Source organism: Anabas testudineus, chromosome 24 (assembly GCF_900324465.2).
Source record: "Anabas testudineus chromosome 24, fAnaTes1.2, whole genome shotgun sequence".
In the NCBI taxonomy this organism is placed as follows: Eukaryota; Metazoa; Chordata; class Actinopteri; order Anabantiformes; family Anabantidae; genus Anabas; species Anabas testudineus.
Window position 1 is genome coordinate 18,999,127 of NC_046632.1, and position 27,708 is coordinate 19,026,834.

At 45.0% G+C, this 27,708-nt stretch overlaps 3 protein-coding genes, 2 non-coding genes and 1 pseudogene across 6 annotated transcripts; 2 read left to right on the forward strand and 4 right to left on the reverse strand.

The window, feature by feature from the left end:
• Window positions 1–3,034: 3,034 nt before the first annotated feature.
• On the forward strand, window positions 3,035–6,691 carry LOC113149867 (ribonucleoside-diphosphate reductase subunit M2). The gene is made up of 10 exons (XM_026342211.1): window positions 3,035–3,292; window positions 3,532–3,600; window positions 4,432–4,581; window positions 4,668–4,784; window positions 4,891–5,024; window positions 5,126–5,220; window positions 5,311–5,444; window positions 5,528–5,632; window positions 5,729–5,842; window positions 6,220–6,691. Exons 1-10 carry the CDS (start codon window positions 3,203–3,205, stop codon window positions 6,370–6,372), a joined length of 1,161 nt encoding a protein of 386 aa, XP_026197996.1. The 5' UTR covers window positions 3,035–3,202; the 3' UTR covers window positions 6,373–6,691.
• LOC113149887 lies at window positions 5,907–6,040 on the forward strand. Its single transcript, XR_003297605.1, has one exon. It is a non-coding gene; the product is annotated as a small nucleolar RNA SNORD94 (small nucleolar RNA).
• A 1,885-nt stretch (window positions 6,692–8,576) lies between the features above and the next one.
• On the reverse strand, window positions 8,577–13,678 carry LOC113149851 (galectin-8-like). Of its 2 annotated transcripts, XM_026342188.1 has the most exons (9): window positions 13,544–13,678; window positions 11,026–11,114; window positions 10,483–10,693; window positions 10,208–10,330; window positions 10,075–10,125; window positions 9,835–9,861; window positions 9,597–9,685; window positions 9,181–9,346; window positions 8,577–9,112 (listed from the first exon to the last, which is right to left on the reverse strand). In XM_026342188.1, the coding sequence occupies exons 1-9, from the start codon at window positions 13,580–13,582 to the stop codon at window positions 8,963–8,965; spliced, it is 945 nt and encodes a 314-aa protein (XP_026197973.1). In that variant the 5' UTR covers window positions 13,583–13,678; the 3' UTR covers window positions 8,577–8,962. The 2 variants fall into 2 exon arrangements, with proteins under 2 accessions (XP_026197973.1, XP_026197974.1); XM_026342189.1 differs by lacking the exon at window positions 10,075–10,125.
• Window positions 13,679–14,700: 1,022 nt separating this feature from the next.
• On the reverse strand, window positions 14,701–18,442 carry LOC113149863 (ribonucleoside-diphosphate reductase subunit M2). Its single transcript, XM_026342204.1, has 10 exons — window positions 18,189–18,442; window positions 17,881–17,949; window positions 16,895–17,044; window positions 16,692–16,808; window positions 16,452–16,585; window positions 16,256–16,350; window positions 16,032–16,165; window positions 15,844–15,948; window positions 15,634–15,747; window positions 14,701–15,256 (listed from the first exon to the last, which is right to left on the reverse strand). The coding sequence occupies exons 1-10, from the start codon at window positions 18,276–18,278 to the stop codon at window positions 15,104–15,106; spliced, it is 1,161 nt and encodes a 386-aa protein (XP_026197989.1). The 5' UTR covers window positions 18,279–18,442; the 3' UTR covers window positions 14,701–15,103.
• On the reverse strand, window positions 15,436–15,569 carry LOC113149891. Its single transcript, XR_003297608.1, has one exon. It is a non-coding gene; the product is annotated as a small nucleolar RNA SNORD94 (small nucleolar RNA).
• Window positions 18,443–21,447: 3,005 nt separating the features above from the next.
• On the reverse strand, window positions 21,448–26,166 carry LOC113148887 (annotated as a pseudogene).
• Window positions 26,167–27,708: the final 1,542 nt, after the last annotated feature.

Genomic DNA, 27,708 nt, shown 5'->3' on the forward strand with positions numbered 1-27,708 from the left:
CTTCTACGTCACGTCTACACGAATCCGTTCATGGACTCCTGAGCGTTTTTAAATCGGAACGTGACACGTAGACGTGAAGATGAAGAAGAAGCTGAAGTTTGGACGATGTCACAGAATCAGGGACGTCACTGGATCAGTTTTTGAATCTGAGGTCAAACTGCTGATGGTTTTCTTACTTCTCCAGGATCCTGACTTCACTGTTCTCCGGCCTTCTTCCAAAACCCAGAATAAGCTACTCCGGTTCCAAACTGACCAGAACCAAAGACAAAACCACCGACCTTTATTGTTTTTAAGAATCCAGTGCTGGTCCATGCAACTTAAACATGAAGTTGTTCAGTGTTTATGTGGAAAAACCAGGATTCAGGTTTTGGTTTCATTCTACAGACACAAACCCACAAAGCAGGACCAAGTTTCCCAGAAGCAGCTGCAGACCCGGATTCATCAGCTTCAGCTGGAGTTCAGCTCTTTAAGTCTGGACCGTGGTGCCGGGAGACGGAGAGCTGCAGTTCAGTCCAGGAGTCTGTTAGCAGCTGGGCCCGTTTGCTAAGTGACCACAATAGAAAGTGGGTTTTATTACATCATAAATGTGAGACACAGAGAGACAGAGGTAAGAAGTTCATCCGTGACCACAGTGGTGAAACAACAAGGCGTCTGTGGAGGAATAATAATAAGTGAATCTTTATTAACCCTCTTAACGATGTTCAGTGTTTTATTCAGGGACACTTCGACATGCAGCCATGAATCAGGAACCGGGGGTTGATCCTCAAATCCTGAGCTTCATGGTCGACTGTCCCACCAACTGATCCACAGTCGACGTCCTCAGTATCATTAATATGCTGATGTGTGGTCACATTCAGTCAGAGCTTCATTGAATTGAAGTTTATTTTGAGTCAAAGTTGGAGTCAGTGTTGGTTCGTGTTGTAGCGCCCCCTAGTGGCTGCAGCCCACTCATGAACACAGTACCAGGTGAAATGGACCTGGTGTCGTCATGAACTGGTCTCCTTTGGATTTGTTGCCATTCCTCCAGCTTCAGTTTAACTTAAATCAAACGAAGCGCATTCCTCAGGTTTTCTTTCAGTTTATTTCTCAACTCTAACACAAACTGCAACACTATTAGAAGCTGATCAGTATATTTCTGTCTTTGAAACAACGAGCACAGCGTTGATATGATCAGAACTACTTTTATGAAATTCCCCCACGCTGTCATGAAGTGGTTAGATATTGTATACAGTGACAGAATGTAGTTTAACAAAAAGATTCAATTAAATTCATTCATTTTGTTATTTTAACTCTTCCACCAGTTTTATATCAACGTTCAGGTCACATGAATTCATTTTATACCTGAGAATTGTCATTTTCTGCAGCTCAGAATAAAGTGTGATGTCAGTGAATTCATGCTCTTAGTAAATAATCATGGGTCAAGTTGTTTTTTTTTTCACCTGAGCAATGCCTTCTGGGAACTGTAGTCATAAAACTAACGAGCAAACAGCAGAGATTAGCTTTGGTGTCCAGATGTTGACAAAAATTATTCACCTTGTTCTTGTCGCTCGGATGATGATTCATCTTAGTAAAAGGAGACGTGGATGTGCTGATTGTGTTTCGCTTTCTGTTCACTTTAATTATAATGATGAAAAAAAAATTACACATCTTGTTACTGTGGAATTCAATAAAGACGTTTTTTCACTGGAAAAGGTTCCGGTTTGTATTCTAACAACAATTCAGAACAAAATTCACAACATCAAATATTAAATTAACATTTGTGACATTGAGTCATTTGTCAGATAATAAGAAGTTATTGATTTGTCAGTTGTAACAAAAAACAATAGATTAGAATATGTTAACGTCAGGCTTCTAACATTTTATAGATTTCAAATGAAGGAAAAAGTAACGGAGTGACCTTTAAATTACTAAACTCTATTTACTCAAGATCATCATTTGTAACCATAAGGTGCAAATAATAACTTCAAATCAAAAGGTTTATTTTGACGTTCTATCACAGTCTGACACCATAGATCAGTCTACAACTAGCCTCAACCTGCCAGAAAATATTAAAACAAACATCATAACAAAAGGTATGTCGTTATTATTATTATTATTAATTATTATTAATTATCTGATCAATTAACAAAACAAACTACAATTATGAAAATTGAAACGTCATCCTGGTCGCTAGGGGGCGGTAGGAAGAAGTCATCCTCCCGAGCAGCCAATCAGAGCGGTCGGCTCGGCCGTAACCCGGAAACAGTTGCTAGGTCAGATTCTGCTGCAGGAAGAAAAGAAAACAGTTTAAAAACTTCTGATTTCAGAGGAAAATGAAGATTAAACGTTTTCTACAGAGGCTGAAACCTGAACAGATAAAAGGTAGAACGCACGAAAACAGCTGAATTGCTGTTGACTTTGACACGATGCTATCCAAGAAATGTTCCTTTGTTCTGAATTAGATCTGATTTATAGCAGTTTTCAAACAAGAGCCTTCAATGTCACTTCAGGTTTTCACACATGGAAACGAATATGTCACCTTTAGTTCAATATCTATATTTGATGACAGGTGATGTGTAAGACTTTTGGCGCTAAATGGTTTGGTTGGCAACGCCTTTAATGACAGTAAACAACAAAAAGCGGGAACGAAACTGTAGCAGTGTGAACATCGACACACACGGAAGACGAACTGTTCAGTGTTCGACATGAAAGTATAATATAGAATAATATAGTGGAGGGTAAACACATTAATCGGCATTGTCGGTTAATAGTTACAACAATAACTCAATAAATAATGTAACGTTTTGATGGACCTGCATTAGTGTGATTTCACAGTTTGAACCGGATTTCTGTCTCGTCTTTTTGTCCTTTTGTCAGATTCAGGTTTTTCGTAATCGCTCGTTGTTCGTAGTTTTGTAACCCGCACAAAGACGTTTGAATTTCCCGCAACACCTGGCGTCACGTGAACGCGTCTCGCTTCGTGATTGGCTACGTCGTGGCGTCTGTTTAAAGAGCCGGCGCGAGCCGCGTTTCTATTGGTCAGCTGCGTTCTAGCGCCAAGATTTCAATAAAAGGGCGAGCGGACAACAGCGGCCGCTCCAGTGTCCCTCGTCGTCCGCTGCTCTTAGTTCAGCTCGTCATCGGCTCCTTTAACCTTTAGTTTTTACAGTTCAGTTTTAGTTAATTTATTCTCGTGTCCGCGTTTAAGTTACAGGAAATCAAAATGCTTTCTGCTCGCTCTCCCCTGTCGACGAAGAACGACCAGTCAGTGAACAGCCGGATGAGCAACATGTCGCTGGACAAAGAAAACACGGTGAGAACAGAAGCAGCGTCCGAGCTTCCGGGTTCTGGTTCTGTCGAAACGTTTCAGGCCCAAGGTGGAGTCGGTCCGAGGAGCAACATGGCGGACACTTCCCGTCGGTTCCGACGGACCGACTCCGCTGTAAAGTGGCCTGCTCTCTCTCTGTGTGTGTCGGGGTGTTAAACGGTGTAACTGAGCACTAAAATGAGCGTTTTGTGACTGAAGTTTGGTTTGTGTTTGTCACCTTCCAGCCTCCGAGTCTGAACACCACCCGCATCTTGGCGTCGAAAACCGCGCGGAAAATCTTCGACGATGCTTCGGTGAGTTTGTGGAAATGTGCAGAAATCGGACAGACAGGTGAGCAGCTGACATGTGAAGCCGGTGTCGGACACTCGGAGATGTCCGCCGAGATCAGGTGGCGCCCAAAGTTCCGCTTGTGGCGCCAACACGGCCGATCAGCTGTTGGAGGAAATATCCAGCTGCTGCCTTTAGAGTTGTGAACGTCCTCACTGTGACACGGACTAGATCAGCAACAGGGATGAAGTGTGAGGGTAGTTGGACTCCGATGTTTAGATAGAAGTGAAAAGAGAAGGACGGAGCCCTCCCAGTCCAGCTGAGAGCAGAGAAAGGGGAACGTGTAATCACGATGGTGGAATGAGCTGCCTATCTCTGCACGCTCAGCCACCTCACTTGCAATCTTTAAAAAACTGCTGAAAACAGAACTCTTCTGCATCTTCCTTTGCACTTAAAAAAAAAAAATTCTACCCTTTCTTTCTAACATCTTTTGAAACAGAAACACTTTTTCAATAGCACTTTGCTTTGATGTTGTTTCTTCTTGACTTAGATTTTGTTTGCTTGCCTTGTTCCTCACTTGTAAGTCGCTTTGGATAAAAGCGTCTGCTAAATGACTAAATGTAAATTTAAATGTAATTAAATCCTGACCACGCATCAAGAGCCAGTGGACAGTTGATCACTTTAAATAAATGTTCACATGTAGATGTTTGACACGGAAAAAAGAAAGTGTCTTAGTGACACGTGCTGGTTTCACCGCCCAGTGTTGAACTAATGAGATGAAACAATGGTTGGGTTGGTGAAGATGAGGATGAGTGTTGGTGTGTCGGAACAGTTGAAAGACTTTGTCTGTTCTTCAGCCCAAAGTGACGAAGAAGAGCAGCAGCAAGGAGGAAGAGGAGCCTCTGCTGAAGGAGAACCCCCGCCGCTTCGTCATCTTCCCCATCCAGTACCACGACATCTGGCAGATGTACAAGAAGGCAGAGGCGTCTTTCTGGACGGCCGAGGAGGTAAATGTGGCGCCTCAGCAGTGGGACACATGACCGAGCCTGTGCTCAGTGAAGTGACGTGTGTGTGTGTGTGTGTGTGTGTTCAGGTGGATCTGTCCAAAGACCTGCAGCACTGGGAGTCTCTGAAGGACGAGGAGAGGTACTTCATCTCTCACGTGTTGGCGTTCTTCGCCGCCAGCGACGGCATCGTCAACGAGAACCTGGTGAGGAGACGCGCCCGGTGACCGTGGCTCATCTGGTCCGGTCCAGAGTGCAAATGCTTTGTGTGATGAATGATGAGTGGAGTAATTGATGTTGTGTGGCCACCAGGTGGAGCGCTTCACGCAGGAGGTGCAGGTGACGGAGGCCAGGTGTTTCTACGGTTTCCAGATCGCCATGGAGAACATCCACTCGGAGATGTACAGCCTGCTGATCGACACCTACATCAAGGATCCCAGAGAAAGGTGAGGCTTCTTGTCCCGGTGGTCGCGGGCTGACAGCGGCTGGTGCGTGAATAATGCGTGTGTGTGTTTATTGCACTGACGGTGCGTTCGCTGCCCCTCAGAGAATACCTGTTCAACGCCATCGAGACTCTGCCGTGCGTGAAGAAGAAGGCCGACTGGGCGCTGAACTGGATCGGCAACAAGAGCGCCACCTACGGTAAGCCTTCGCCCCCACCCCATCATCGCTGCGCCCTCTGCTGGGGTGGATCAGGTTCGGTTGTTTACTGACGATGTGTTTGTGGTGCAGGAGAGCGCGTGGTGGCGTTCGCGGCCGTGGAGGGAATCTTCTTCTCCGGATCGTTCGCCGCCATCTTCTGGGTGAAGAAGAGAGGCCTGATGCCCGGCCTGACCTTCTCCAACGAGCTGATCAGCAGAGACGAGGTGAGGCTCCGTCACGAACCGATAACCGTTAGTTCCCAAACGGGCTGTGGGCCGAACCGGTCTGATCGCTGTTGTGGTTTCAGGGTCTGCACTGTGACTTTGCGTGTCTGATGTTCAAACACCTGGTGAACAAGCCCTCGTCGGAGACGGTCACGGCCATCATCAGGAACGCCGTGGAGATCGAGCAGGTGGGCTGGCCAGTTCCGGGGTTGGGGGGCGGCTCTGTTGCGTTGGGTCCAAATCCCCGAGCAGTGGTTTCTGACGTTAAGTGTGTGTGTGCGCAGGAGTTTCTGACGGAGGCTCTGCCGGTGAAGCTGATCGGGATGAACTGCGAGCTGATGAAGCAGTACATCGAGTTCGTGGCCGACCGACTGATGCTGGAGCTGGGCTTCACCAAGGTAACGCCGCCCGTCTCTAATGCAGATCGCCACCAAAGGTGTCGTAGTCTGGACGAGGCTCGGGTCTGTGATGATGAGAGGCGCAGGGGTACGGACCTCAGCCGGTCATGGGGGCTGAGTGCTGCTGGAGTCTGATCGGAGAACGAGTGGTTCTCTGTGGGACGACAGCAGCACGAGACAGACGCCTGTCTGAACAGACCGGAGCTGCAGTCCCGTCCCAGGTGCTGGAGTGTGTCGGGCTGTTCCTGGAGTTCTGTTCATGTGGTTCAAAGAAAAGAAAGTGTGAAGCTGCAGTGAGAGGACAGAATGTGGTTTAGCTGCTTTTCCTAACCCCCCCTCTCCCCTGTCGTCCTCCTGTCCATGTGGTGCGTGTGCAGATCTACCGGGCCGAGAACCCCTTTGACTTCATGGAGAACATCTCTCTGGAGGGAAAGACCAACTTCTTTGAGAAGCGAGTGGGGGAGTACCAGAGGATGGGCGTGATGTCGGGCCCCACGGACAACACGTTCAGACTGGACGCTGATTTCTGAGGAGGTGCACTCGCGGGACCAGTTGATGCTGCAGGATGACGGTGGATCCAAAGACTCTAATGCAACAGACTCTACCTCTTAGTGCATGCTAGGATCAGCTGCAGTCAGGAGGTAAATAGACAGAGCCTTTAAGTAATTGTTCTGTTTCTGCAGATGAGTTTTAACTGTGCTGCAGCAGTTTTTGTACACAAATGTAAGTTTCTAAAAATGTAAAAGTCAGATTTTATGTCTCTTAGATCAGCTCTTAGGTTTTTGTGTAATATGTACAGTTTGGAGATTTTACTGTGGGTTTTTATAATTAAAGTCCTAAAAACAGAAATCTGGTGTAGTTGTAGTTTTTAAGTTGCCTTTGACATGTGGATCAGTTAAGTTTTTGGTTTTTACTTAGATTTTTATGGAGCCCACATCCAGATATGAACTAGCAATCTGTCTCGGGTAAGAGTCACTAGTTAGTAGGATGTGGTCTGAAAATGGTTGAACTGTCCAGGTAGAATGTGTGTTAGTGGTTTAAAAACTGCTGCAACATGGATGAACAGTATTGTTGTGAACATACAGGTGCTGGTCATAAATTAGATAAATAATAAATTAGAATATTTCACTAATTCTGTTCAAAAAGTGAAACTTAAGTTATGTTCATGCATTACACACAGACTCATATACTTCAAGTGTTTTTTTTTTTTTATTTTGATGATTAGAACTGACAAGTAATGAAAACCCCAAGTTCAGTATCTCAGAAAATTAGAACATTAAGATCAATACAAAGAAAGTATGAACACTGAAAGTATGAGCATGTACAGCACTCAATACTTCCGTAGTTGTGGCTCCTTTTGCCTGAATTACTGCAGCAGTGCGGCGTGGCATGGAGTCGATCAGTCTGTGGCACTGCTCAGGTGTTATGAGAGCCCAGGTCGCTTTGATAGTGGCCTTCAGCTCTTCTGTATTGTTGGGTCTGGCATATCACATCTTCCTCTTCAGAATATCCCATAGATTTCCTATGGGGTTAAGGTCCAGCGAGTTTGCTGGTCAGTTAAAAACAGGAATACCATGCTCCTTAAACCAGGTACTGGTAGATTGACACTGTGTGCAGGTGCCAAGTCCAGTTGGAAAATGAAATCTGCATCTCCATAAAGTTGGTCAGCAGCAGGAAGTGCTCTAAAACGTCCTGGTATACAGCTGCGTTGACCTTTGACCTCAGAAAACACAGTGGAGCAACACCAGCAGATGACATGGGACCCCAAACCATAACTTTACACTGGACCTCGAGCAACGTGGATTCTGTGCCTCTCCTCTCTTCCTCCAGACTCTGGGACCCCAATTTCCAAATGCTAAATTTACTTTGATCAGAGAACATAACTTTGGACCACTCAGCAGCAGTCCAGTCCTTTTTGTCTTTGGCCCAGGCGAGATGCTTCAGACGCTGTCTGTTGTTCAAGAGTGGCTCGACACAAGGACTGCGACAGCTGAAACCCGTGTCTTACATACGTCTGTGTGTTGTGGTTCTTGAAGCACCGACTCCAGCTTCAGTCCACTCTTTGTGAATCTCCCCCACATTTTGGAATGGGTTTTGCTTCACTATCCTCTCCAGGGTGCAGTTATCCATATTGCTTGTACACTTTTTTCTACCACATCTTTTCCTTCCCTTCACCTTTCTAGTAATGTGCTTGGACACAGAGCTCTGTGAACAGTCAGCCTCTTTTTGACCTTTTGTGTCTTGTGTCAGTGGTCGTCTGTCAAATCAGCAGTCTTCCCCCTGATTGTGTAACCTACAGAACTAGACTGAGACCATTTAAAGGCCTTTGCAGGTGTTTTAAGTTAATTAGCTGATTAGAGTGTGAAAAAAATCCTTTTTGTATTGGTCTTAAGTAATATTCAGATTTTCTGAGATACTGAATTTGGGTTTTTCATTAGTTGTCAAATTAAAAGAAATAAGCACTTGAAATATGAGTCTGTGTGTAATGTATGAATATAACATACAAGTTTCACTTTTTGAACAGAATTAGTGAAATAAATCAACTTTTTGAAGATATTTAAATTATATGACCAGCACCTGTTTAATCTGAACAAATGAAGCAGATTTGAATCTTTTCACTCAGTCATGCTGTTAAAAACATGTTATCGTGTTTTTAATAATTAAAGACGGTTCAGAGAAGATGTAGAGTCTTTTGAAAATAAGTCAACAGTATTAAATTGAAGAACAGTAACTATTAATGTTTCAATGGGATTTATTCCTGTCAAGTGGAAATGTACTGAGATGGTCACTACAAACTATCAAAGGCAGAGTTAATTATCCACTTAATGAAATCAGTTTGTTTGGGAAAGTGCCAGTGAGTCAGTGTGTAATATCCTGTGTGTACATCTGTCTGAAGGTGTGTATTCCTGTTTCCACACATGTAAGTTTGTCAGTGGAGCAGAATCAGCCACAGGTTGACGTGATTAGTTAATGTAGTTTATTATAGATGAATTTAAAGTGCTTTCACTTGCAGCTGTTTCCTTCGAGGCTGCACTTGGTTTAGATTCATGAACATGATACATGAAGTGAGGCTTGTATCACTGCAGCAGGCACTTCAACTAATTTTGATTAACAAAGCATTCAGATGATCTTGACGTCCTGCAGCGTCAGGTCTCCCAGTACTTCCAGCTGGGTGATCCGGCTCAGGTCCTGGACCCTGTGTTTGTAGTCCACCTGGTGAAGTCCATTAACAGCGACTCTGAACTGCTGAGAGTCACAGAGGATGATCATCTGGAGAGGAGACAGGATCAGTTCGACACTGTAGCTCAGACAGACAGTAAATGGTTTGTAGTAGTTACCTCAAAATACTGTCCGGCAGCGAAGGGGAACGAGTCCACCTTGGTCTCCTCAGCCCCCCAGCAGTCAGACAGGAAGGAGTTCCTGACGAAGACCTGTTTCTTCAGACGAGGGTTCAGATGAAGAGCGATGTCAGTGCTGTCCGACACTCGCAGGTTCACACAAACACTGAAACCGGACAGGGACGTTAGAGTGGCTGAAAACTGAATCAGGTGTGTTTCCAGGTAATCAGTGAAGTATCTGCAGGTGTCAGGAAAAGGTAAGAGATCTGTGTCCTGGTGCAGAGTGTGACTCCCAGCAGGCCTCCAAACAACTACAGTGTCGAGTCGAGTCCGTCGGGTTGTACGGCCATAACCGGAAATTATCTATCAGACTCGACTGGACACTGTAGTTGTGACATCACTCAGGTGTGACCTACCTTTGTGCGTGCTGATTGGTTGCTCCTTTGATCGTGATGCTCTGTCCAACACTCAGACCTTTAAGCAGCTCTCCTCTGTAGGGAACACTCTGTTAAAGACAAACATTAAATCAACACCATATTCTCTGACTTGCTTCTTCTCCGGTTTCTTTCTTTTCACTTACACTGACTCCTTTGGGCTGAACTCGACCTTTTAATCATTCCATTACCTGATTAATAAAGATACCGTCACACTCACCAAGTCACCTGTTGCTGACAGTAGCAGCTGAAATGAAGAAACAATCAGTTACCAACATGTCACACAGTCATTCATCATGTGCTGTCAACATAGAAACCAACTTGAACACATTTATGAGCCTCCACCATCCAGGACAAGTTAGAGCTGTGAGCAGACACATGGACAAACACTCAGAGCCAATCACAGGACGCAGTGTTAATTACAATGAGTTAGGAACTAATACACATCACATGTTCTTACGTTGCTGTCTGTGTGCAGGCTGCTCGTACTCACTGCAGGAGAAACTGAGCTCTGAACACAACAAACACAACATGAAATTCATCACACGTTTAGTCACATGACAAACTGCAGAAATGCACACACACACACTCACAGAGCTTGCAGGAAGGATGCCAACAGCTTGAACTTTGACCTTTCCACCTATGAGGAGGGTATCGACTTGCTCCAGCTCCAACCTGTGTTTGTACTCCAACACATGAGCTCCGTTCACAGCCACCTGATGACAATAAAAACACAAACACACTGAGGTTCACAGAGTTTCTTTATCAAACTCCTGTCACTTCCTGTTGATTTCTACGAAGACAAAGAAGCAGGTGACTGTAGGAAACACACGACAGAGCACAGCAGCTACAGCAGCTCATCTTATACCTTAAATGCATCTTTCAAAACAAGGAAGATGATTTCAAACGCCGCACCAACAGTGAAGGGCATCTGATACAGGATCTCCTCTCTGCCCCAGCGCTCCTTCTGCAGCGTGTTGCAGACGATACACGGTGAGCGGCCAAACCTCGGGTTAAAGTGAAACGCCACATCAGCACGTGGCTTCACGCTGCTGCCACATGTAAAGTCTACTTGAAACCTGCAGGAGAGAAAAGCCACAGTCAAACATTTAGCTCTTCAATACAGTGTTGGCCCGAATATTTTCACATCATATATCACCAGTACTGATGATATCATATCAATACTTCAGAGCTGTAGAGAACCAACACATGGAATCAGACAAACACAGGCAGACAAGAACACAATAAAGACACAAAAGATCGACACAGATCCAGTGGATCACAAGGAGAATCAGACAATGAATCAGGATCCAGAAATGAAGTCAAACCTGTCACCAGCAGCTAACGATGGACCACGAGAACACAAAACTAAACCACCACAAAGACATGAAGTGTCCACAGGGGGCCTCACCTGTCTGCATTAGGCGGCACTGAACCCTGAATGAGAACCATCTCCCCTGGCAGCAAACCACCCAGGATCGTCCCAGCAAAGGGAATCACCTGTGGATAAAGTGACAGTGTGATAAAGAAGGGAGGACGTGGGGTAGCTGGAATATTCTCAGCATGAGAGCCAAACCCCTGGAGACACACAGATGAACATGGTTTCCACCTTTTCCCAAATTCAGGGAAATGAGAGTTCCGACCACACAGAACAATCCATCATGTGATGATGTGACTCATTTTAAAAAAGAAACTACAAAACACCAACTGTTCTCTAATGTGGACAATACAGTTTTTCTCAGTCGCTTTAGTACAATTCTCAGATCAGAATGAAATCCTCAAAACCATTTGTTCAATATTCACATCATGATGTCACTTGTGCACATCATATAAGCAGTTTCTCACTTCTTTGAACAAGTTGCAATTGCTTTGGTTCATCCATGCAAATGATTATGTACAATTCTCTGCTCTTTGCTACATTATCAATTGTTTATGTCATGTTGATCAAAATGTATTATATAGTTCACTGTGCAATAGTCTTACTCCTCAAAACACCTAGTCATTAGTTCATCGTATAAGTCATTAACTGCAAAATGGTTGACCAAGTTGTCATAATGTGACAAACATATTTCTATACATCTCCGTTATATGTTTTTTTCTAAATCTGTCCTGAATTGGTAAATTGCTCTCATGTGACTTGACTTCCTCTAACAAAGGTGCATCTCATTGTCAATCAATGGGCAAGTATATACTGTATATGGCTGAAGCACAACACAATGTTCTATGTCTGACAATGGAAGGACAAGGAATTGCAAACACAAATGACCCTCTTGGCTGCCATGGATGCAGCGTGTGATGACATCACAGCAGACGCCTGCAGAGGCTGGATAAGACACTCTAAAAGATTCTTTCCACGCTGCATTGCAAGAGAGGATATTCGCTGTGATGTGGATGAGAATTTGTGACCTAACATACAGGAACGACAAGAGGTGTAGGAAGACCACACCAAATCCTACTGCACTGCCTGTACTGTTGTACAGAATATTGTCCTATCTTTATTTTCCCTTTGTGTTACTGTTTGCAGTGGGTTTTTTCTATGTTGGTATGACATGGTCTGTCAACAAATTACAGTATAAACAATAAAAGTGTAAATGTGAATCTTGTCCAGTCTCTTGCAATCAAACAAAAAGGTGTAACTTACATTTTACAATAATTGTCATCAAAACTTTAGCCCTAGTTTACATCAGAACCTCCCTCTAAAGTACACAGTTATATTGACAACATGACTAAGTCATTGACTGTCTTGTTCGTAGACAATGACACAAGGACTTGACATTCTGATGGCACTGACATGTTTAATGACATAAAGACTTAGTTTTGAGAGATGAACTAAAGATTTTGAGCAAGTTACAGGCTTTTGCAAGAAATCCATAGTGTTTTGCTGTTTGTACAAATTGTTTTGAGAAATGCACACACATATTTGCAAACTTCAGTTCTGATCTGAGAATTGTACTAAAGCGACTGAGAAAAACTGTAATGAAGTTACACTGAGCTAACAGATGATCTCTGACTAATTACTGAACAACAAGACAACAATTCATTTACTTCAACAACATCAAGCTACAGCTGTGTTTCTTTAATTAGGAACTAATTAACAGTCTTTTACAGTTTAACACATTCCCAGGCCCAGATATGTATTAATATCCAGAATGTCCAGTAACAGTAGAACTCAAACATTCTCCATATGTTCGAAGACATTATTGAAGACGTTTCCAGTTATTTCCCTCTTTACTGAGAAACCTTTAATCAGTAAGTGTTAATGTTAAATACCAGTCGAGGAGTAGAAACTACAGCATGTGTCTGACATGTAGTAGTTGGAGCTAAAAGCTGCACTTCAGTAAATAAAAGCTGGAAAACGAACTAACGTCGAACCAGTCGAACACGCTCCTGCATCGGCGCCAAACTCCATTAGAGATTCTGTATGTTTTAAGATTTGCCCGCTTATTTCTAAACGCGTCAACACAAACAGACTTAACGTAAACTGCTAAACCAACGTTTTGGGAACCACTTTTTAATTCGGCCTTCAGAAATAAACACTAAGTTTGATTCTACACAAACTACATTAAGTCTAATCAGAAATTCGCCTGAAACGGACACTTCGCCAACAGGCGGAACCGAACTATGTGAAACTACAACTTGAAATAAACTGTTTTGTGGAAATAAAGTCATTTGCTGAATGAATCGTCTCCCAGATTTACTAAGACTACTAACAGGTACGGAGAACTAGTTCAGTCACGTTACTCAAGACAACTTCACCACAATTATTAATTTAACTACAAAGCGACACTGGACGCTTAGCTAAGATGCTAACTAGCGGGTCTTCGCGCCGACAAAACCCCCTCATATTGGCCAATTTAATACCAATTACGACAAAAACCATGAGCCCAGACAGCCAGGAATGCTCAAGATAAAGACATTAAACATCTTACTGGGTTTAGAAACGTCTGCCTCGGGTTGGAAACCGACATTTTAGTCCAAATCAGATGCGACTTCTCTGGAATGCTTGGAACTAGGTTCTGTTTACTTCCTCATCGTACGTCACCACGGTTCGTGTTTGGAAGGATGAGACGAACCGAGACAATACTGATGGTCCAAAATGGTTCGTATTGACACGTTTCTCTGATTTTACTACAGAAACATTAAAAAGATCAATAAATCATCTGTTGGAAAAGTTTGATGATTTCTTTTCTGGGATTTTTACTGTGCACACACTTCCGCCCGGGGTGATGACGCAGCTGTCCGCTCCCAGCAGCCTGCAGAGGTCAGCTGATCAAATACTCGCTGTAAGTACATTTACTCATAAAGTACTTCAGTGCAGCCTTTGAGTACCTCTACTTTATCATTTTGACTCCACTACATTTACCATGACTACTAACTAATTACTTTAAGAGAAAAGCTGTCATTCCCAGTATTTGTGTACTTCTACCACTCATTTTACACCTCTGACTACTCTGTGTCCTGTTGTGATGATTTCCCATTTTCACATAAACCACTTCTATTTGTTTGTTCTTTCTCCTCTTTTACTTGGACTCTTATTATTCTAACAGCATTAGGACTTGTGTTCAGATTAATCCGACTCTCTGTAAGGTAGCCATTATAGAGCCTGGTTAGCTTAGCACAAAGACTGGAAACAGAGGGAAACTATTAGCCTGAATCTCTGTAAATTATTTCAAATCTAATTTACTGTGTGAACCAAACAGGACAGTTTGTGACGAGCAGAGCTGAACCTGCCTCAGGTAGAAACAGTTTTACTTCCCTCTGTGCATCTGCCAGCTTTAGTTACACTGAAGATAGTTAACACCAATACATGTATTTTTAATGAAGCAGGTGTCAGAACAGTGAATCAGCTCCACAACATTTTTCCTTTTACAAACTACTTTCTCTGCTGTGTAACTCCAACTTAACACTTATTGTAACTAAAGGTTCGGTTTGTGAATGTGGCCGATTTCTTTCCTCAGTAAATGTTCAGAAGCCACATTTGAAGGGACTCTGCTTGAATTTGTTCATGAATAAACTGAACGTGTATTGTCATTTATTAGTATTTACATTATTCTAATATTTAACCTTTACTTGAATCTGATCTTCACAGCCACACAATGAACAGAATCAAGGTTCCTAGATAAAGTACATTTGACTTTATTACAAAAACTAAATGCTGTACACAACAAAAACTAGAAACATTAACATGGGAAACAAACATGCTAATATAGCAGATTAGATAAAAAAAATAAAATAAAATAAAAAAAAATCTACAGTTTAAAACAAAACATAAAATAAACCAGGTTCTGGTCAAGGAGGCATCCAGATCATCACCCGTTTCCTGGACCAGAACTCTGGACTGCAGTGCCCTTCAGCTGCCGTCACTAAACCAGGTCCTTAATTACAGGTAAAGTGTTTCTGCTCAGTTTGTCACCTGTAGAGCACGAGTAATGGATTAACATGAGTCCACATTGTCATCAGTTGGTCCCGCGAGTGCACCTCCTCTGTCCTCAGAAATCAGCGTCCAGTCTGAACGTGTTGTCCGTGGGGCCCGACATCACGCCCATCCTCTGGTACTCCCCCACTCGCTTCTCAAAGAAGTTGGTCTTTCCCTCCAGAGAGATGTTCTCCATGAAGTCAAAGGGGTTCTCGGCCCGGTAGATCTGCACACGCACCACATGGACAGGAGGACGACAGGGGAGAGGGGGGGTTAGGAAAAGCAGCTAAACCACATTCTGTCCTCTCACTGCAGCTTCACACTTTCTTTTCTTTGAACCACATGAACAGAACTCCAGGAACAGCCCGACACACTCCAGCACCTGGGACGGGACTGCAGCTCCGGTCTGTTCAGACAGGCGTCTGTCTCGTGCTGCTGTCGTCCCACAGAGAACCACTCGTTCTCCGATCAGACTCCAGCAGCACTCAGCCCCCATCACCGGCTGAGGTCCGTACCCCTGCGCCTCTCATCATCACAGACCCGAGCCTCGTCCAGACTACGACACCTTTGGTGGCGATCTGCATTAGAGACGGGCGGCGTTACCTTGGTGAAGCCCAGCTCCAGCATCAGTCGGTCGGCCACGAACTCGATGTACTGCTTCATCAGCTCGCAGTTCATCCCGATCAGCTTCACCGGCAGAGCCTCCGTCAGAAACTCCTGCGCACACACACACTTAACGTCAGAAACCACTGCTCGGGGATTTGGACCCAACGCAACAGAGCCGCCCCCCAACCCCGGAACTGGCCAGCCCACCTGCTCGATCTCCACGGCGTTCCTGATGATGGCCGTGACCGTCTCCGACGAGGGCTTGTTCACCAGGTGTTTGAACATCAGACACGCAAAGTCACAGTGCAGACCCTGAAACCACAACAGCGATCAGACCGGTTCGGCCCACAGCCCGTTTGGGAACTAACGGTTATCGGTTCGTGACGGAGCCTCACCTCGTCTCTGCTGATCAGCTCGTTGGAGAAGGTCAGGCCGGGCATCAGGCCTCTCTTCTTCACCCAGAAGATGGCGGCGAACGATCCGGAGAAGAAGATTCCCTCCACGGCCGCGAACGCCACCACGCGCTCTCCTGCACCACAAACACATCGTCAGTAAACAACCGAACCTGATCCACCCCAGCAGAGGGCGCAGCGATGATGGGGTGGGGGCGAAGGCTTACCGTAGGTGGCGCTCTTGTTGCCGATCCAGTTCAGCGCCCAGTCGGCCTTCTTCTTCACGCACGGCAGAGTCTCGATGGCGTTGAACAGGTATTCTCTGAGGGGCAGCGAACGCACCGTCAGTGCAATAAACACACACACGCATTATTCACGCACCAGCCGCTGTCAGCCCGCGACCACCGGGACAAGAAGCCTCACCTTTCTCTGGGATCCTTGATGTAGGTGTCGATCAGCAGGCTGTACATCTCCGAGTGGATGTTCTCCATGGCGATCTGGAAACCGTAGAAACACCTGGCCTCCGTCACCTGCACCTCCTGCGTGAAGCGCTCCACCTGGTGGCCACACAACATCAATTACTCCACTCATCATTCATCACACAAAGCATTTGCACTCTGGACCGGACCAGATGAGCCACGGTCACCGGGCGCGTCTCCTCACCAGGTTCTCGTTGACGATGCCGTCGCTGGCGGCGAAGAACGCCAACACGTGAGAGATGAAGTACCTCTCCTCGTCCTTCAGAGACTCCCAGTGCTGCAGGTCTTTGGACAGATCCACCTGAACACACACACACACACACACACACGTCACTTCACTGAGCACAGGCTCGGTCATGTGTCCCACTGCTGAGGCGCCACATTTACCTCCTCGGCCGTCCAGAAAGACGCCTCTGCCTTCTTGTACATCTGCCAGATGTCGTGGTACTGGATGGGGAAGATGACGAAGCGGCGGGGGTTCTCCTTCAGCAGAGGCTCCTCTTCCTCCTTGCTGCTGCTCTTCTTCGTCACTTTGGGCTGAAGAACAGACAAAGTCTTTCAACTGTTCCGACACACCAACACTCATCCTCATCTTCACCAACCCAACCATTGTTTCATCTCATTAGTTCAACACTGGGCGGTGAAACCAGCACGTGTCACTAAGACACTTTCTGTTTCCTTCTCAAACATCTACATGTGAACATTTATTTAAAGTGATCAACTGTCCACTGGCTCTTGATGCGTGGTCAGGATTTAATTACATTTACATTTAAATTTACATTTAGTCATTTAGCAGACGCTTTTATCCAAAGCGACTTACAAGTGAGGAACAAGGCAAGCAAACAAAATCTAAGTCAAGAAGAAACAACATCAAAGCAAAGTGCTGTTAAAAAGTGTTTCTGTTTCAAGAGATGTTAGAAAGAAAGGGTAGATTTTTTTTTTTTTTAAGTGCAAAGGAAGATGCAGAAGAGTTCTGTTTTCAGCAGTTTTTTAAAGATTGCAAGTGAGGTGGCTGAGCGTGCAGAGATAGGCAGCTCATTCCACCATCGTGATTACACGTTCCCCTTTCTCTGCTCTCAGCTGGACTGGGAGGGCTCCGTCCTTCTCTTTTCACTTCTATCTAAACATCGGAGTCCAACTACCCTCACACTTCATCCCTGTTGCTGATCTAGTCCGTGTCACAGTGAGGACGTTCACAACTCTAAAGGCAGCAGCTGGATATTTCCTCCAACAGCTGATCGGCCGTGTTGGCGCCACAAGCGGAACTTTGGGCGCCACCTGATCTCGGCGGACATCTCCGAGTGTCCGACACCGGCTTCACATGTCAGCTGCTCACCTGTCTGTCCGATTTCTGCACATTTCCACAAACTCACCGAAGCATCGTCGAAGATTTTCCGCGCGGTTTTCGACGCCAAGATGCGGGTGGTGTTCAGACTCGGAGGCTGGAAGGTGACAAACACAAACCAAACTTCAGTCACAAAACGCTCATTTTAGTGCTCAGTTACACCGTTTAACACCCCGACACACACAGAGAGAGAGCAGGCCACTTTACAGCGGAGTCGGTCCGTCGGAACCGACGGGAAGTGTCCGCCATGTTGCTCCTCGGACCGACTCCACCTTGGGCCTGAAACGTTTCGACAGAACCAGAACCCGGAAGCTCGGACGCTGCTTCTGTTCTCACCGTGTTTTCTTTGTCCAGCGACATGTTGCTCATCCGGCTGTTCACTGACTGGTCGTTCTTCGTCGACAGGGGAGAGCGAGCAGAAAGCATTTTGATTTCCTGTAACTTAAACGCGGACACGAGAATAAATTAACTAAAACTGAACTGTAAAAACTAAAGGTTAAAGGAGCCGATGACGAGCTGAACTAAGAGCAGCGGACGACGAGGGACACTGGAGCGGCCGCTGTTGTCCGCTCGCCCTTTTATTGAAATCTTGGCGCTAGAACGCAGCTGACCAATAGAAACGCGGCTCGCGCCGGCTCTTTAAACAGACGCCACGACGTAGCCAATCACGAAGCGAGACGCGTTCACGTGACGCCAGGTGTTGCGGGAAATTCAAACGTCTTTGTGCGGGTTACAAAACTACGAACAACGAGCGATTACGAAAAACCTGAATCTGACAAAAGGACAAAAAGACGAGACAGAAATCCGGTTCAAACTGTGAAATCACACTAATGCAGGTCCATCAGGATTAAAACATCTATATTTTCTCATTCTCATATGTTCAGACTAAATATTATATTAATTATATAGTATTTTTTATAGTATTTATACTATATATTACTATTTTATACACATTCACTGTTCGTGTACTTTGGTTGTGTAAAGCTGCTTTGCCACAATGTCAATTGTAAAAGAACGATACAAATTGAATTGAATTATTAACCGTGAACGTCTCTGCCTCTTTCATTCTTGTCTTATTTCAGTGTCATTATTTATTAAGTGTCAGTCTGCTTTTATTTAAGCTTTTAATAAATTCACATTATGTGAGTATTTTTGTTACAGTGTTCATTGACGTTTATTTCCCGCTGCCGCCTTTTTCATTGTTTACTCTCCTCTGAAGCTGTTGCTAACCACACAATTTAGCGCCAAAGGTCATTTTACACGTCTGTTATCTTTATAACTGTAAATTTCGATATTTAAATGTTATGTTATTACGTTTTTGTCGAATATCAGACGATTATATAAACTGTTTTTTAGGCAATTACGCAAACAGCTTGTTAGCTAGGAAAACGACCGATCTCGGTAATTTCGACGTCACGTCGACAAATTAAAGTCCCATGTAGAGCGTGAATTCCTGTATATGTCTGTTTAGGATCGTTTGAGTGTGTTGAACCTTCTCTTTGTTCACGTTTTAGGCTCTCAAAGACAAATCTTAGCTTCATTTTCCCTCTAAACGGGCGGAAGTGACTTGTCAGCTGTTTCCGGTGAGAAGCGCTCTGATTGGCTGTTTCAGAACACTTTAGGAGAGAGTCGCCCCCTGGTGGCGGGATGACAGAGGTGGAAAGTACTGCACACCAAGTACTATTTGAAGTACTTTTTTCAGTATTTCCACTTTATGTGTTTTTACTTTACTCCACCACCGTTCAGCAATTAAACCTTTATTTGCAGGTTTATTTGCAGGTTCAGCTTTTAAATTTCTTGTACAGATGTCGTTCAGTTTACATTTACGTTTAACATTTACTTCTTTACTAAAGTCTCAGTAACTGTTCAGAAATCCGCTTGTTAAAGTTTTTCTCTCATTGAATCTGTTCATGAATTTAACTAAACCTCTTAGAAAACGTTCAAATACTTTGGTTTTCTCAGGAACATAGAGAACTCTTTTAGTGCAGTACTGCTAATTGTATTTGTATTCTTCTTAGTGGAGTGCTCTTGTACTTAAAGCACATTGTATGTTTCCACATAATAATAATTATTATTATTAATATCTAATATCTACTTTTCGTGTAGTTACCTTGTGCTGCAGCACCGCTCGCCACCACAGGACGTCGCTGTCCACCCGGGTTCTCCGCCTCCACCAGACTCCATTGTTTTTTTCGCTGATTTTACGTCGTCGTTTTCTTCGGCTCGGCTGAATGTCGGTCAGTAAGGCAAGTGGGCGGAGACCTCGGGGACTGTCACGTGCCTCTCTCACGCTCCAAACACAACATCGTGCTCTCCTATTGGTCACGCCCCCTCCGCGCTGCCTTCTGATTGGCTGGTGCTTGTTACCGGGGGGTGTGGGGGAGGGGCCCGAGCAGCTGTTGTCGAGCAGAAACTTGAGAATAAAGTGAGAATTAGTGACAGAGATCAACAAATAGACAATATTTAAAGAATAAAACCACTAACGAAGGGCCTGTCCGCCTCCACTTCATTATTATTAATAAGAATTAGTAAAGTCCACAACAATAAGGCCTCTGGACACAAACGGAAACACCCAGGTTTCCTATATCTGCACAATTACTTTAGTAATTACATGCAAATTCGATTTAGTTATATCCTAACGTTGTCATATGCATTATTTTAACACCGTGTCATTCTGAACAATAAGTAATAATATGGTAATCATTTTTTGGTATTCTTAAGTGTATTTCACTGACAATACTCCAGTATTTCAACTCTATTACTATTTTCAGAATAAGACGTTTATTTGTAACTGAGTATTTCTACACTGAGTTACTCTATACTGAGGTGTTGCCTAAAGCTTGATCAAATGGGATTGTTTGGTTTTCTATATCATCTTTTGTATAATTATTCTCTGTCAGGTCTGAAACACTGTAAAGTGCCTTGAGATAACTTCTGTTGTGATCTGGCACTTTACAAATACAGTTGAATAGAATTCTGTTCTCATGTTTGTTTGGTATCTTTAATACTTGTGTTTTTGCCATTTTCAGTTTCTTTTCCTTTTTTGTTTTTGTGTCTCTGTATTTGTCAAACGTTACCAGGCACTAAGTGTCTGGACCAGGGGTGTCGGGTCTGTCTCCCATTTTTCATGACACTAATAAGCAAACTACCTTACTTTGTGTCTGTTAGGGGGCCAGTCAGATTGGAGGGGGTCCGTACATCTGGCTGTGTCTGCAGCCCCACCTCTGAGTGTGATGTCCAATAAAACAGCTCTGTAGGAGAAGCCTCCCACCTCCACAGCCTTTGATTTAACTCTATGATCATTTCTAACTCTAGAATAGACAGCAGTGGAAGTACACGTCTTCAAAACAGAGTAGGCATACTTCACTAGTATCAGTGATAATATTAAATGATTTATTAGTATTTAAAGTACTATCAGCAAAATGTAAAAATGTGAAAAGTGAAAAATTCTTAAGAAGAAACACAAAGTTAGATGACTGTTTCATACGTACTGTACATAATTTTAATAATGAAATCTAAAGTAACTGGTTCTGCTTGAATAAACACAAAGACAAAGAACAAACTTCAAACCAATACTTACTTTCATGGTATTTTTTTATTATAAAAGCCATATTCTTCACCATCGCTTACAGGCAAATGTTCAGAAATGGGATTATTCTGATATAAGCTGTTATTAATAAGAATAACATTTAATAACATGAGGTATTTTCTTACTGGCTACACTATGGGCCAAATCAAGCTATCAAAAACAGCACTTTTTTCCTCAACAAATGTTTATTAAATAATAATAATGTGTAAAGCGACATGGTAGGTAGGATCACAGTGAGGAATACTGTCCACTGACATTATTAAAATATCAAGAAGTCGTACTGTCAATAAATGCAGATTGGAATACACATGACATTCATATAGATATCAATATATTTACAGTATTTACAGTCAGACAAATAAACATAAGTAGGATAACAATAGAAGCACAATACAGAGGCTTTGGCAAAAAATAAAGAGTGCATACATTTTGCTAAACGTGACATATACACATGAAGTAAACATGATTAAACACGGAGAGTACAAAAACAAGCAAGATTTAAAAAATCCAGTGCAATGTCAGGTTTTTGTTGGTTTCTGTCCGTGGATGAGTAGCAGCCGGTCGCCTTCGTGTCCTCGTCCTCTTTATCGTCCTCGTCCTTCTGCGAGTTTGTGGAATTAAAATGTCCTGAGCAGGGCGGGAAACTCGCTCTGTCAACTGCAGCGGCTCCAGCTATGTTTCCATTCATCTCAAAAGACTCTGATTGAAACCGTTATACCAATAATTGAATCTTAACAATTAGAAAATGTGGTGTGATGGATTTAAAGGCTCAGTCCCTCCTGAAAGTGTCTCAGTGAAGTTGAACCTCACCAGGCTAATCGCTGAGCTAACGGTTAGCGTTTGTTTGTCAGTCACAAGACGTCTCCAAACCTCTTTATGGTTTCTCTGTACCAGCATTTAGTTTTTTAAGCTTGTTCATGTCAGTTTATTCAGTAAAGACTGACTGAAAAGGAAAACTGCAGAGTTTTCGTTAGCACGGGTGCTAATGCTGCTACTTTCATGTCTTTGTTTTAGTCTTCTTCATACAGACGACGGCTCAGGTTTTACTAGTCTAACTAAAAGTTTCCTAAAGGTTAAAATCTCTTTTAGAGCCGTTCTAGCCGTGAATGCTCTTTTTGTGCTAGCTCTGAATTTACATCTTGCTTCATTTCACTTTTCAGTCGGACGTCTGTGTGGGACGGTTATTTTTTTCAGCGTTAGTCGGTGAGCTAACAGCAAACGTGTCAACCCACCGAGAATGTGCTTGTCACAACCACGGCAGCTGTGCCTCATTGTGAGGTTGGGGGTTCAATCCCTGGCTCCTCCCGTCCACATGTTGGACTTCGCAAACGATCTCAGTGATTAAACGCAGGTGTGACTGAGCTGTTGGTGAAGACGACGTAAACATAGCTGGAGCCCAGTTCCTGTGTGAATGGAGCTTGTAGAGTAGAAAAGATCGTCCTGATGTGGCTGGTGGAGCTGAATGAAACAACCAGTCACCGTTTATTCTTTTAACGTGTATAAACCCCCCCACCGGGGCCCTGAGTTGGCCCTGCGGGCTCCTGCTGAGTCTCTTAGTTGGCAGTGGGAACCAGCACGCCAAGAGGAAGTGTGGGGGCTCTGGTTTGGCCCTTGGACAGGGTCACTTTGTTGAGGTCTGGGGTTTCGGCGGTCCACGAGGACGCCCTCTTGGTGGTCATGTGCCGCCGGGCGTGTTTGGTCAAGTGGTCGCTGCGCATGAAGCGCCGATCACACACGTTGCAGACAAACTTCTTTTCGCCGGTGTGTGTTCGGCGGTGGCGCGAAAGCTCATCGGAGCGGGCAAACTTCTTGTCGCAGCCCTCCCAGTGACAGCTGAACGGCTTTTCACCTGCAGGATTCGAGAAGAGGGACTTTTATTAACTCTTACAAAAGGAAGGATCGAGTTTAACTCTGAAATTAGAACATATCACAATGATCAAGAGAGTAAAAGTGACAAAACAAGAACTGCTCATCAACCCAGATACAAACCGAAGAGCCTCTTCTTCTGCCTCTCACCTGTGTGTGTGCGGAGGTGAGCCTTCAGGTGTGAACTCTTGAAATACGTCTTCTTGCAGCCGGGGAAGTTACACACGTAATTTCTCCTGCGGGAGAAGTCGGCCTGCGAGGCCCCGCCGGCTGCTCCTGACGGCATGTAAACAGGGGCTGGGGCCAGGGGCAGCAGCTTGGTGTTGCCCAGAGTCATGACGGTCTGCGAGCCCTGTGGTGGATGGGACATAGGCGGCTGGGGGACCACAAACATCACGGCCCCCTGCGGCACTGCAGAGCCCACCAGCAGAGGCTGAGCAAAACTGGGAGGAGACTGGGGCAGGATGGGCTTTGGCCCCCCTTGAGTCTGCACCTGAACGGGAGCCTGGACGAAGGCGGAGATCATCCCGTCCGGCTGCTCACTGGAAACACCTGGCAGAGCACGGGGGAGGTGGAGACTGGAGAGGAAGAGGAAGGAGAGGAAGACGGCAGGGAGGAGTGAGGAAGAGACGCAGAGGAAGGAGGAGAGGACGGGCTGCTGGGAGACGGAGGTCCCACCTTCTCCTCTGGAAGTGTTTCTGGAGGTGGTGTGGAGGTTTCTGTCGGCTGGGTGGTGGAGGCCGGAGGTGGGGGAATGCTGAGGCTGTCGGCGGTGTGCCGGATGACGCTGGTGACCATGGCTCTGCCAGCTGCAGCCACACTGAGGGACTCAGTTTGAGGTGGAAGTGCCGAAGTCTCTGAGGTGAAAGGGGAGGGTTTGGTGAGGCCGGTGTGGGAGTCGCTGTGGAGGGGGAGCCCTGGACCCCGGGGAAAAACTGGTCTGGAGGTGGGACTCAGAGTGGAGGTGGTGGTGAGGACTGTGGTGGTGGAGGCCTCAGCAAAGCTCGGACTATGAGGTGGAGTCATACACTGAGGGGGAGACAGCAGAGGACACTATTAACATGAAGACAGACCCGAGCTGACTGTCGATCTAAGAGGTGTTGTGTCTTCTTACCAGTGAGGACAGAGCGATCAGGTCTTTGGGAGTGTCCCCTCCCTCTGGGTGGAGCTGGATGGAGTCACAGGAGTCGGAGGTGGGGGTCAGCGGGCGGGGTTTGTTCAAACTTTGACCCCAGAAGCTCATGCTGACGAGCGCCTCCGCAGCCTCCAGGTCGTTGTACTCGATGCACGGCTTCAGCTCCATGGCCGCTGCCACCCGGCCGTCCATACAGTCAACCTGAGGCACATCCAGAGGTCAAAGGTGAGTTGGAGCCAAGTTATCCTCAACACAAAGCAGTTTGGAGTTTTCTTACAAAAGTTACAGCAAATACAATTTTTATTGAAATGTCTTTAGTTTGTTGTTTGGATAAAACTGAAGGTGCGACAGCGACACAGCAACATTTAAAATGAAGAAAAATCTAAAGTCAAAGATTTTAATCATGGAAATAAACAATAAACGAAAATCAGTCAAATCTAAAAAACAAGGAAATTCAGTCACATTATGTTTCTAATCACAGTTTTAGATATTAACACCGATGTGACAGCACAAATTTGACTCTTTAAAACAGCAGGGAGAGGAATGACGGCACCACTTCACCTCCATAAAGCTGATGTCAGGGTGGGGTGAGCGACGGACGGTTGGCGAGAAGTTTCCAAAAATAATCTTTCAGAAGTTTCCAGTGCATTAAATGATCCAATGTTTCATTTCAACCACGTCGACTCGATGATCCCACTTCAAGAGGAGTCGGGTTGCAGGTTTGATTTGATTACAGAGGTGTGGTCAGAAATCTTGATGGCTTCAAATGTTTTAAATGTCCGTGTGCCAGCCTGACTACGGGCTCTCCACGGACAAACATGGAGTGTGTGCACATCTACATCTCCTCACAAAGCGTTGGAAATCCAAGTTAGGGTTCTAAATGTGTCCGACAGAGCTGCTTCCTAATTCTGTACCGACGTGAAAATATCCAGTTCTATAAAGAGAAAGAGAATAAACAAGCTTCAAGAAGCTTTTAAACACGAACCTGTACCCAAGATGTGTTGAAATAAAGTTTCTATGAACTGGGAACCAAATATGAAATCCTCACATGACCTCTTCAACTAAACGACATGTGCTCTCGAGGTCTCGTTATCGTTTTGTGTCCAGAAACATTTTGGACAAATCTCAGAAATCACAGAAAATATAAATGAGGTGGGATCCAAACGTTTTCTCCTCATGACTCTGAGTCTGTTTTTACAGCTCTTTTAAAACCAGGGATACTAAAGGTGTTGGGATCCAGTGTTTTAAGTGACAACTGTCATTCAAAGCTCACATGTATTCACAGAACGTTTGGCAGATCATTCAATGAACATCTGACAGTGATCTAGTAAAGAACGTCTCTATGAGCTTTAAAATTGATTTAGAAAATGATTTCTTGTCTAACAAAACATTTACGTCTTTTCACAGCAACGTTAAATCCCAGTAGGGATCTCAAACGGATTTCTGCATTGATGTGCAGAACTTACAGCTAAGTTATTGTTTCTCCTGTGATGACTTGATGTTCTGTAACTTGACTTCAAACAAAAGAACGAGCAACAAAATGTTTGCTGCTGCGTCAACTTGATAATAACTTAACATTTTTATCTTATTGGTAAAATAATAAAGGAAGTTTAATCCAGAATAAATTTTGTTTCCATTCCAATGAAACCACACTCTCTGGCTGCCAGCAGGTGGAGCGGTGCACACCACCCATAGAATCACCAATGTTCCTTGTTTTTCCCACTTCCTCACAAAGAAAACAAGAAAAATAAAACTCCAAAAATTATTTTTAACAGTGCGGTTGTTAAGCAGAGGCCCCCGTGGTAAAAAAAAAACAAAACACACACAAAATAATGGGGGACAAAGGCTCCTGGGCGCTCGGACAAGGCGGCTGGCATCTGGTGAATGCTGAGCAGCACGTACAGGAAGGGTGGAGAGAGAGAGAGCGAGGGGCGAGAGACCTATGTTTACAGATGAGAGAGAGAGAGAGAGAGAGAGAGAGGGCCACACGGCAGCTGGTACACCCATCGCCTCGCTGAGGCCGAGGGAACCTCCCCTGTAACCAGAATAGATGACGGGAGGTGGCATGCCAGATATTATACACCAAACCCCCCCGCCCCCCACAGGAAATAACACAAACAAAAAGCCAGAAACAAGTCCCGCCCCCCCTCCTCCCACATTAACATGCACTGACTCACCCCGAGAGAGAGAGGAAGCTTCCAACAGGAAGTAGAGTTGGACAACACAAAGTCAATCAGTCAAACAGCACACACACACAGACACACACACACACACACACACACAGAGACACACACACACACAGACACACACACACACACACACACACACACACACAGACACACACAGACACACACACAGAGACACACACACAGAGACACACACAGAGACACACACACACACACACAGAGACAGACACACACACAGAGACACACACACACACACACACACACACAGACACACACAGACACACACACAGACACACACACACACACACACACACAGAGACACACACACACACACAGAGACACACACACACACACAGAGACACACACACACACACAGAGACACACACACAGACACACACACAGAGACACACAACACACACACACACACACATGTAACGAGATCACAGTAACAACAAACGAGCTGTGAGATTTTAACATGAACCAAAACTATAAAGAGATTCTTTGGTTTCATTTAGCAACTGACATCTGGGTTTCCCTCCAGTGTTCTGGTTCTTCTTGGCGTGGTCCTGCTCGTCAGTTCTGCTCGTTGGTCCTGCTCGTTGGTTCTTCTTGGCGTGGTCCTGCTCGTTGGTTCTGCTCGTTGGTTCTTCTTGGCGTGGTCCTGCTCGTTGGTTCTTCTTGCCGTGGTCCCGGTCGTTGGTTCTTCTTGGCGTGGTCCTGCTCGTCAGTTCTGCTCGTTGGTTCTTCTTGGCGTGGTCCTGCTCGTTGGTTCTTCTTGGCGTGGTCCCGCTCGTTGGTTCTTCTTGGCGTGGTCCCGCTCGTTGGTTCTTCTTGGCGTGGTCCCGCTCGTTGGTTCTTCTTGGCGTGGTCCCGCTCGTTGGTTCTTCTTGCCGTGGTCCCGGTCGTTGGTTCTTCTTGCCGTGGTCCTGCTCGTCAGTTCTGCTCGTTGGTTCTTCTTGGCGTGGTCCCGCTCGTTGGTTCTTCTTGGCGTGGTCCCGCTCGTTGGTTCTTCTTGCCGTGGTCCCGGTCGTTGGTTCTTCTTGCCGTGGTCCCGCTCGTCAGTTCTGCTCGTTGGTTCTT

Excerpts from the sequence above, each read along its gene's own strand:
- LOC113149867 (XM_026342211.1), top strand. The coding sequence starts at position 3,203 with ATGCTTTCTGCTCGCTCTCCCCTGTCGACGAAGAACGACCAGTCAGTG. Across the intron at positions 5,221-5,310 it reads CAACAAGAGCGCCACCTACG|GAGAGCGCGTGGTGGCGTTC; the intron begins GTAAGCCTTCGC and ends TTTGTGGTGCAG. Across the intron at positions 5,445-5,527 it reads AGCTGATCAGCAGAGACGAG|GGTCTGCACTGTGACTTTGC; the intron begins GTGAGGCTCCGT and ends TTGTGGTTTCAG.
- LOC113149851 (XM_026342188.1), bottom strand. The coding sequence starts at position 13,582 with ATGTCGGTTTCCAACCCGAGGCAGACGTTTCTAAACCCA. Across the intron at positions 11,115-13,543 it reads GGCAGACGTTTCTAAACCCA|GTGATTCCCTTTGCTGGGAC; the intron begins GTAAGATGTTTA and ends CTTTATCCACAG. Across the intron at positions 9,347-9,596 it reads ACCAATCAGCACGCACAAAG|TGTTTGTGTGAACCTGCGAG; the intron begins GTAGGTCACACC and ends GTCCGGTTTCAG.
- LOC113149863 (XM_026342204.1), bottom strand. The coding sequence starts at position 18,278 with ATGCTTTCTGCTCGCTCTCCCCTGTCGACGAAGAACGACCAGTCAGTG. Across the intron at positions 17,045-17,880 it reads AAATCTTCGACGATGCTTCG|CCCAAAGTGACGAAGAAGAG; the intron begins GTGAGTTTGTGG and ends TCTGTTCTTCAG. Across the intron at positions 16,166-16,255 it reads CAACAAGAGCGCCACCTACG|GAGAGCGCGTGGTGGCGTTC; the intron begins GTAAGCCTTCGC and ends TTTGTGGTGCAG.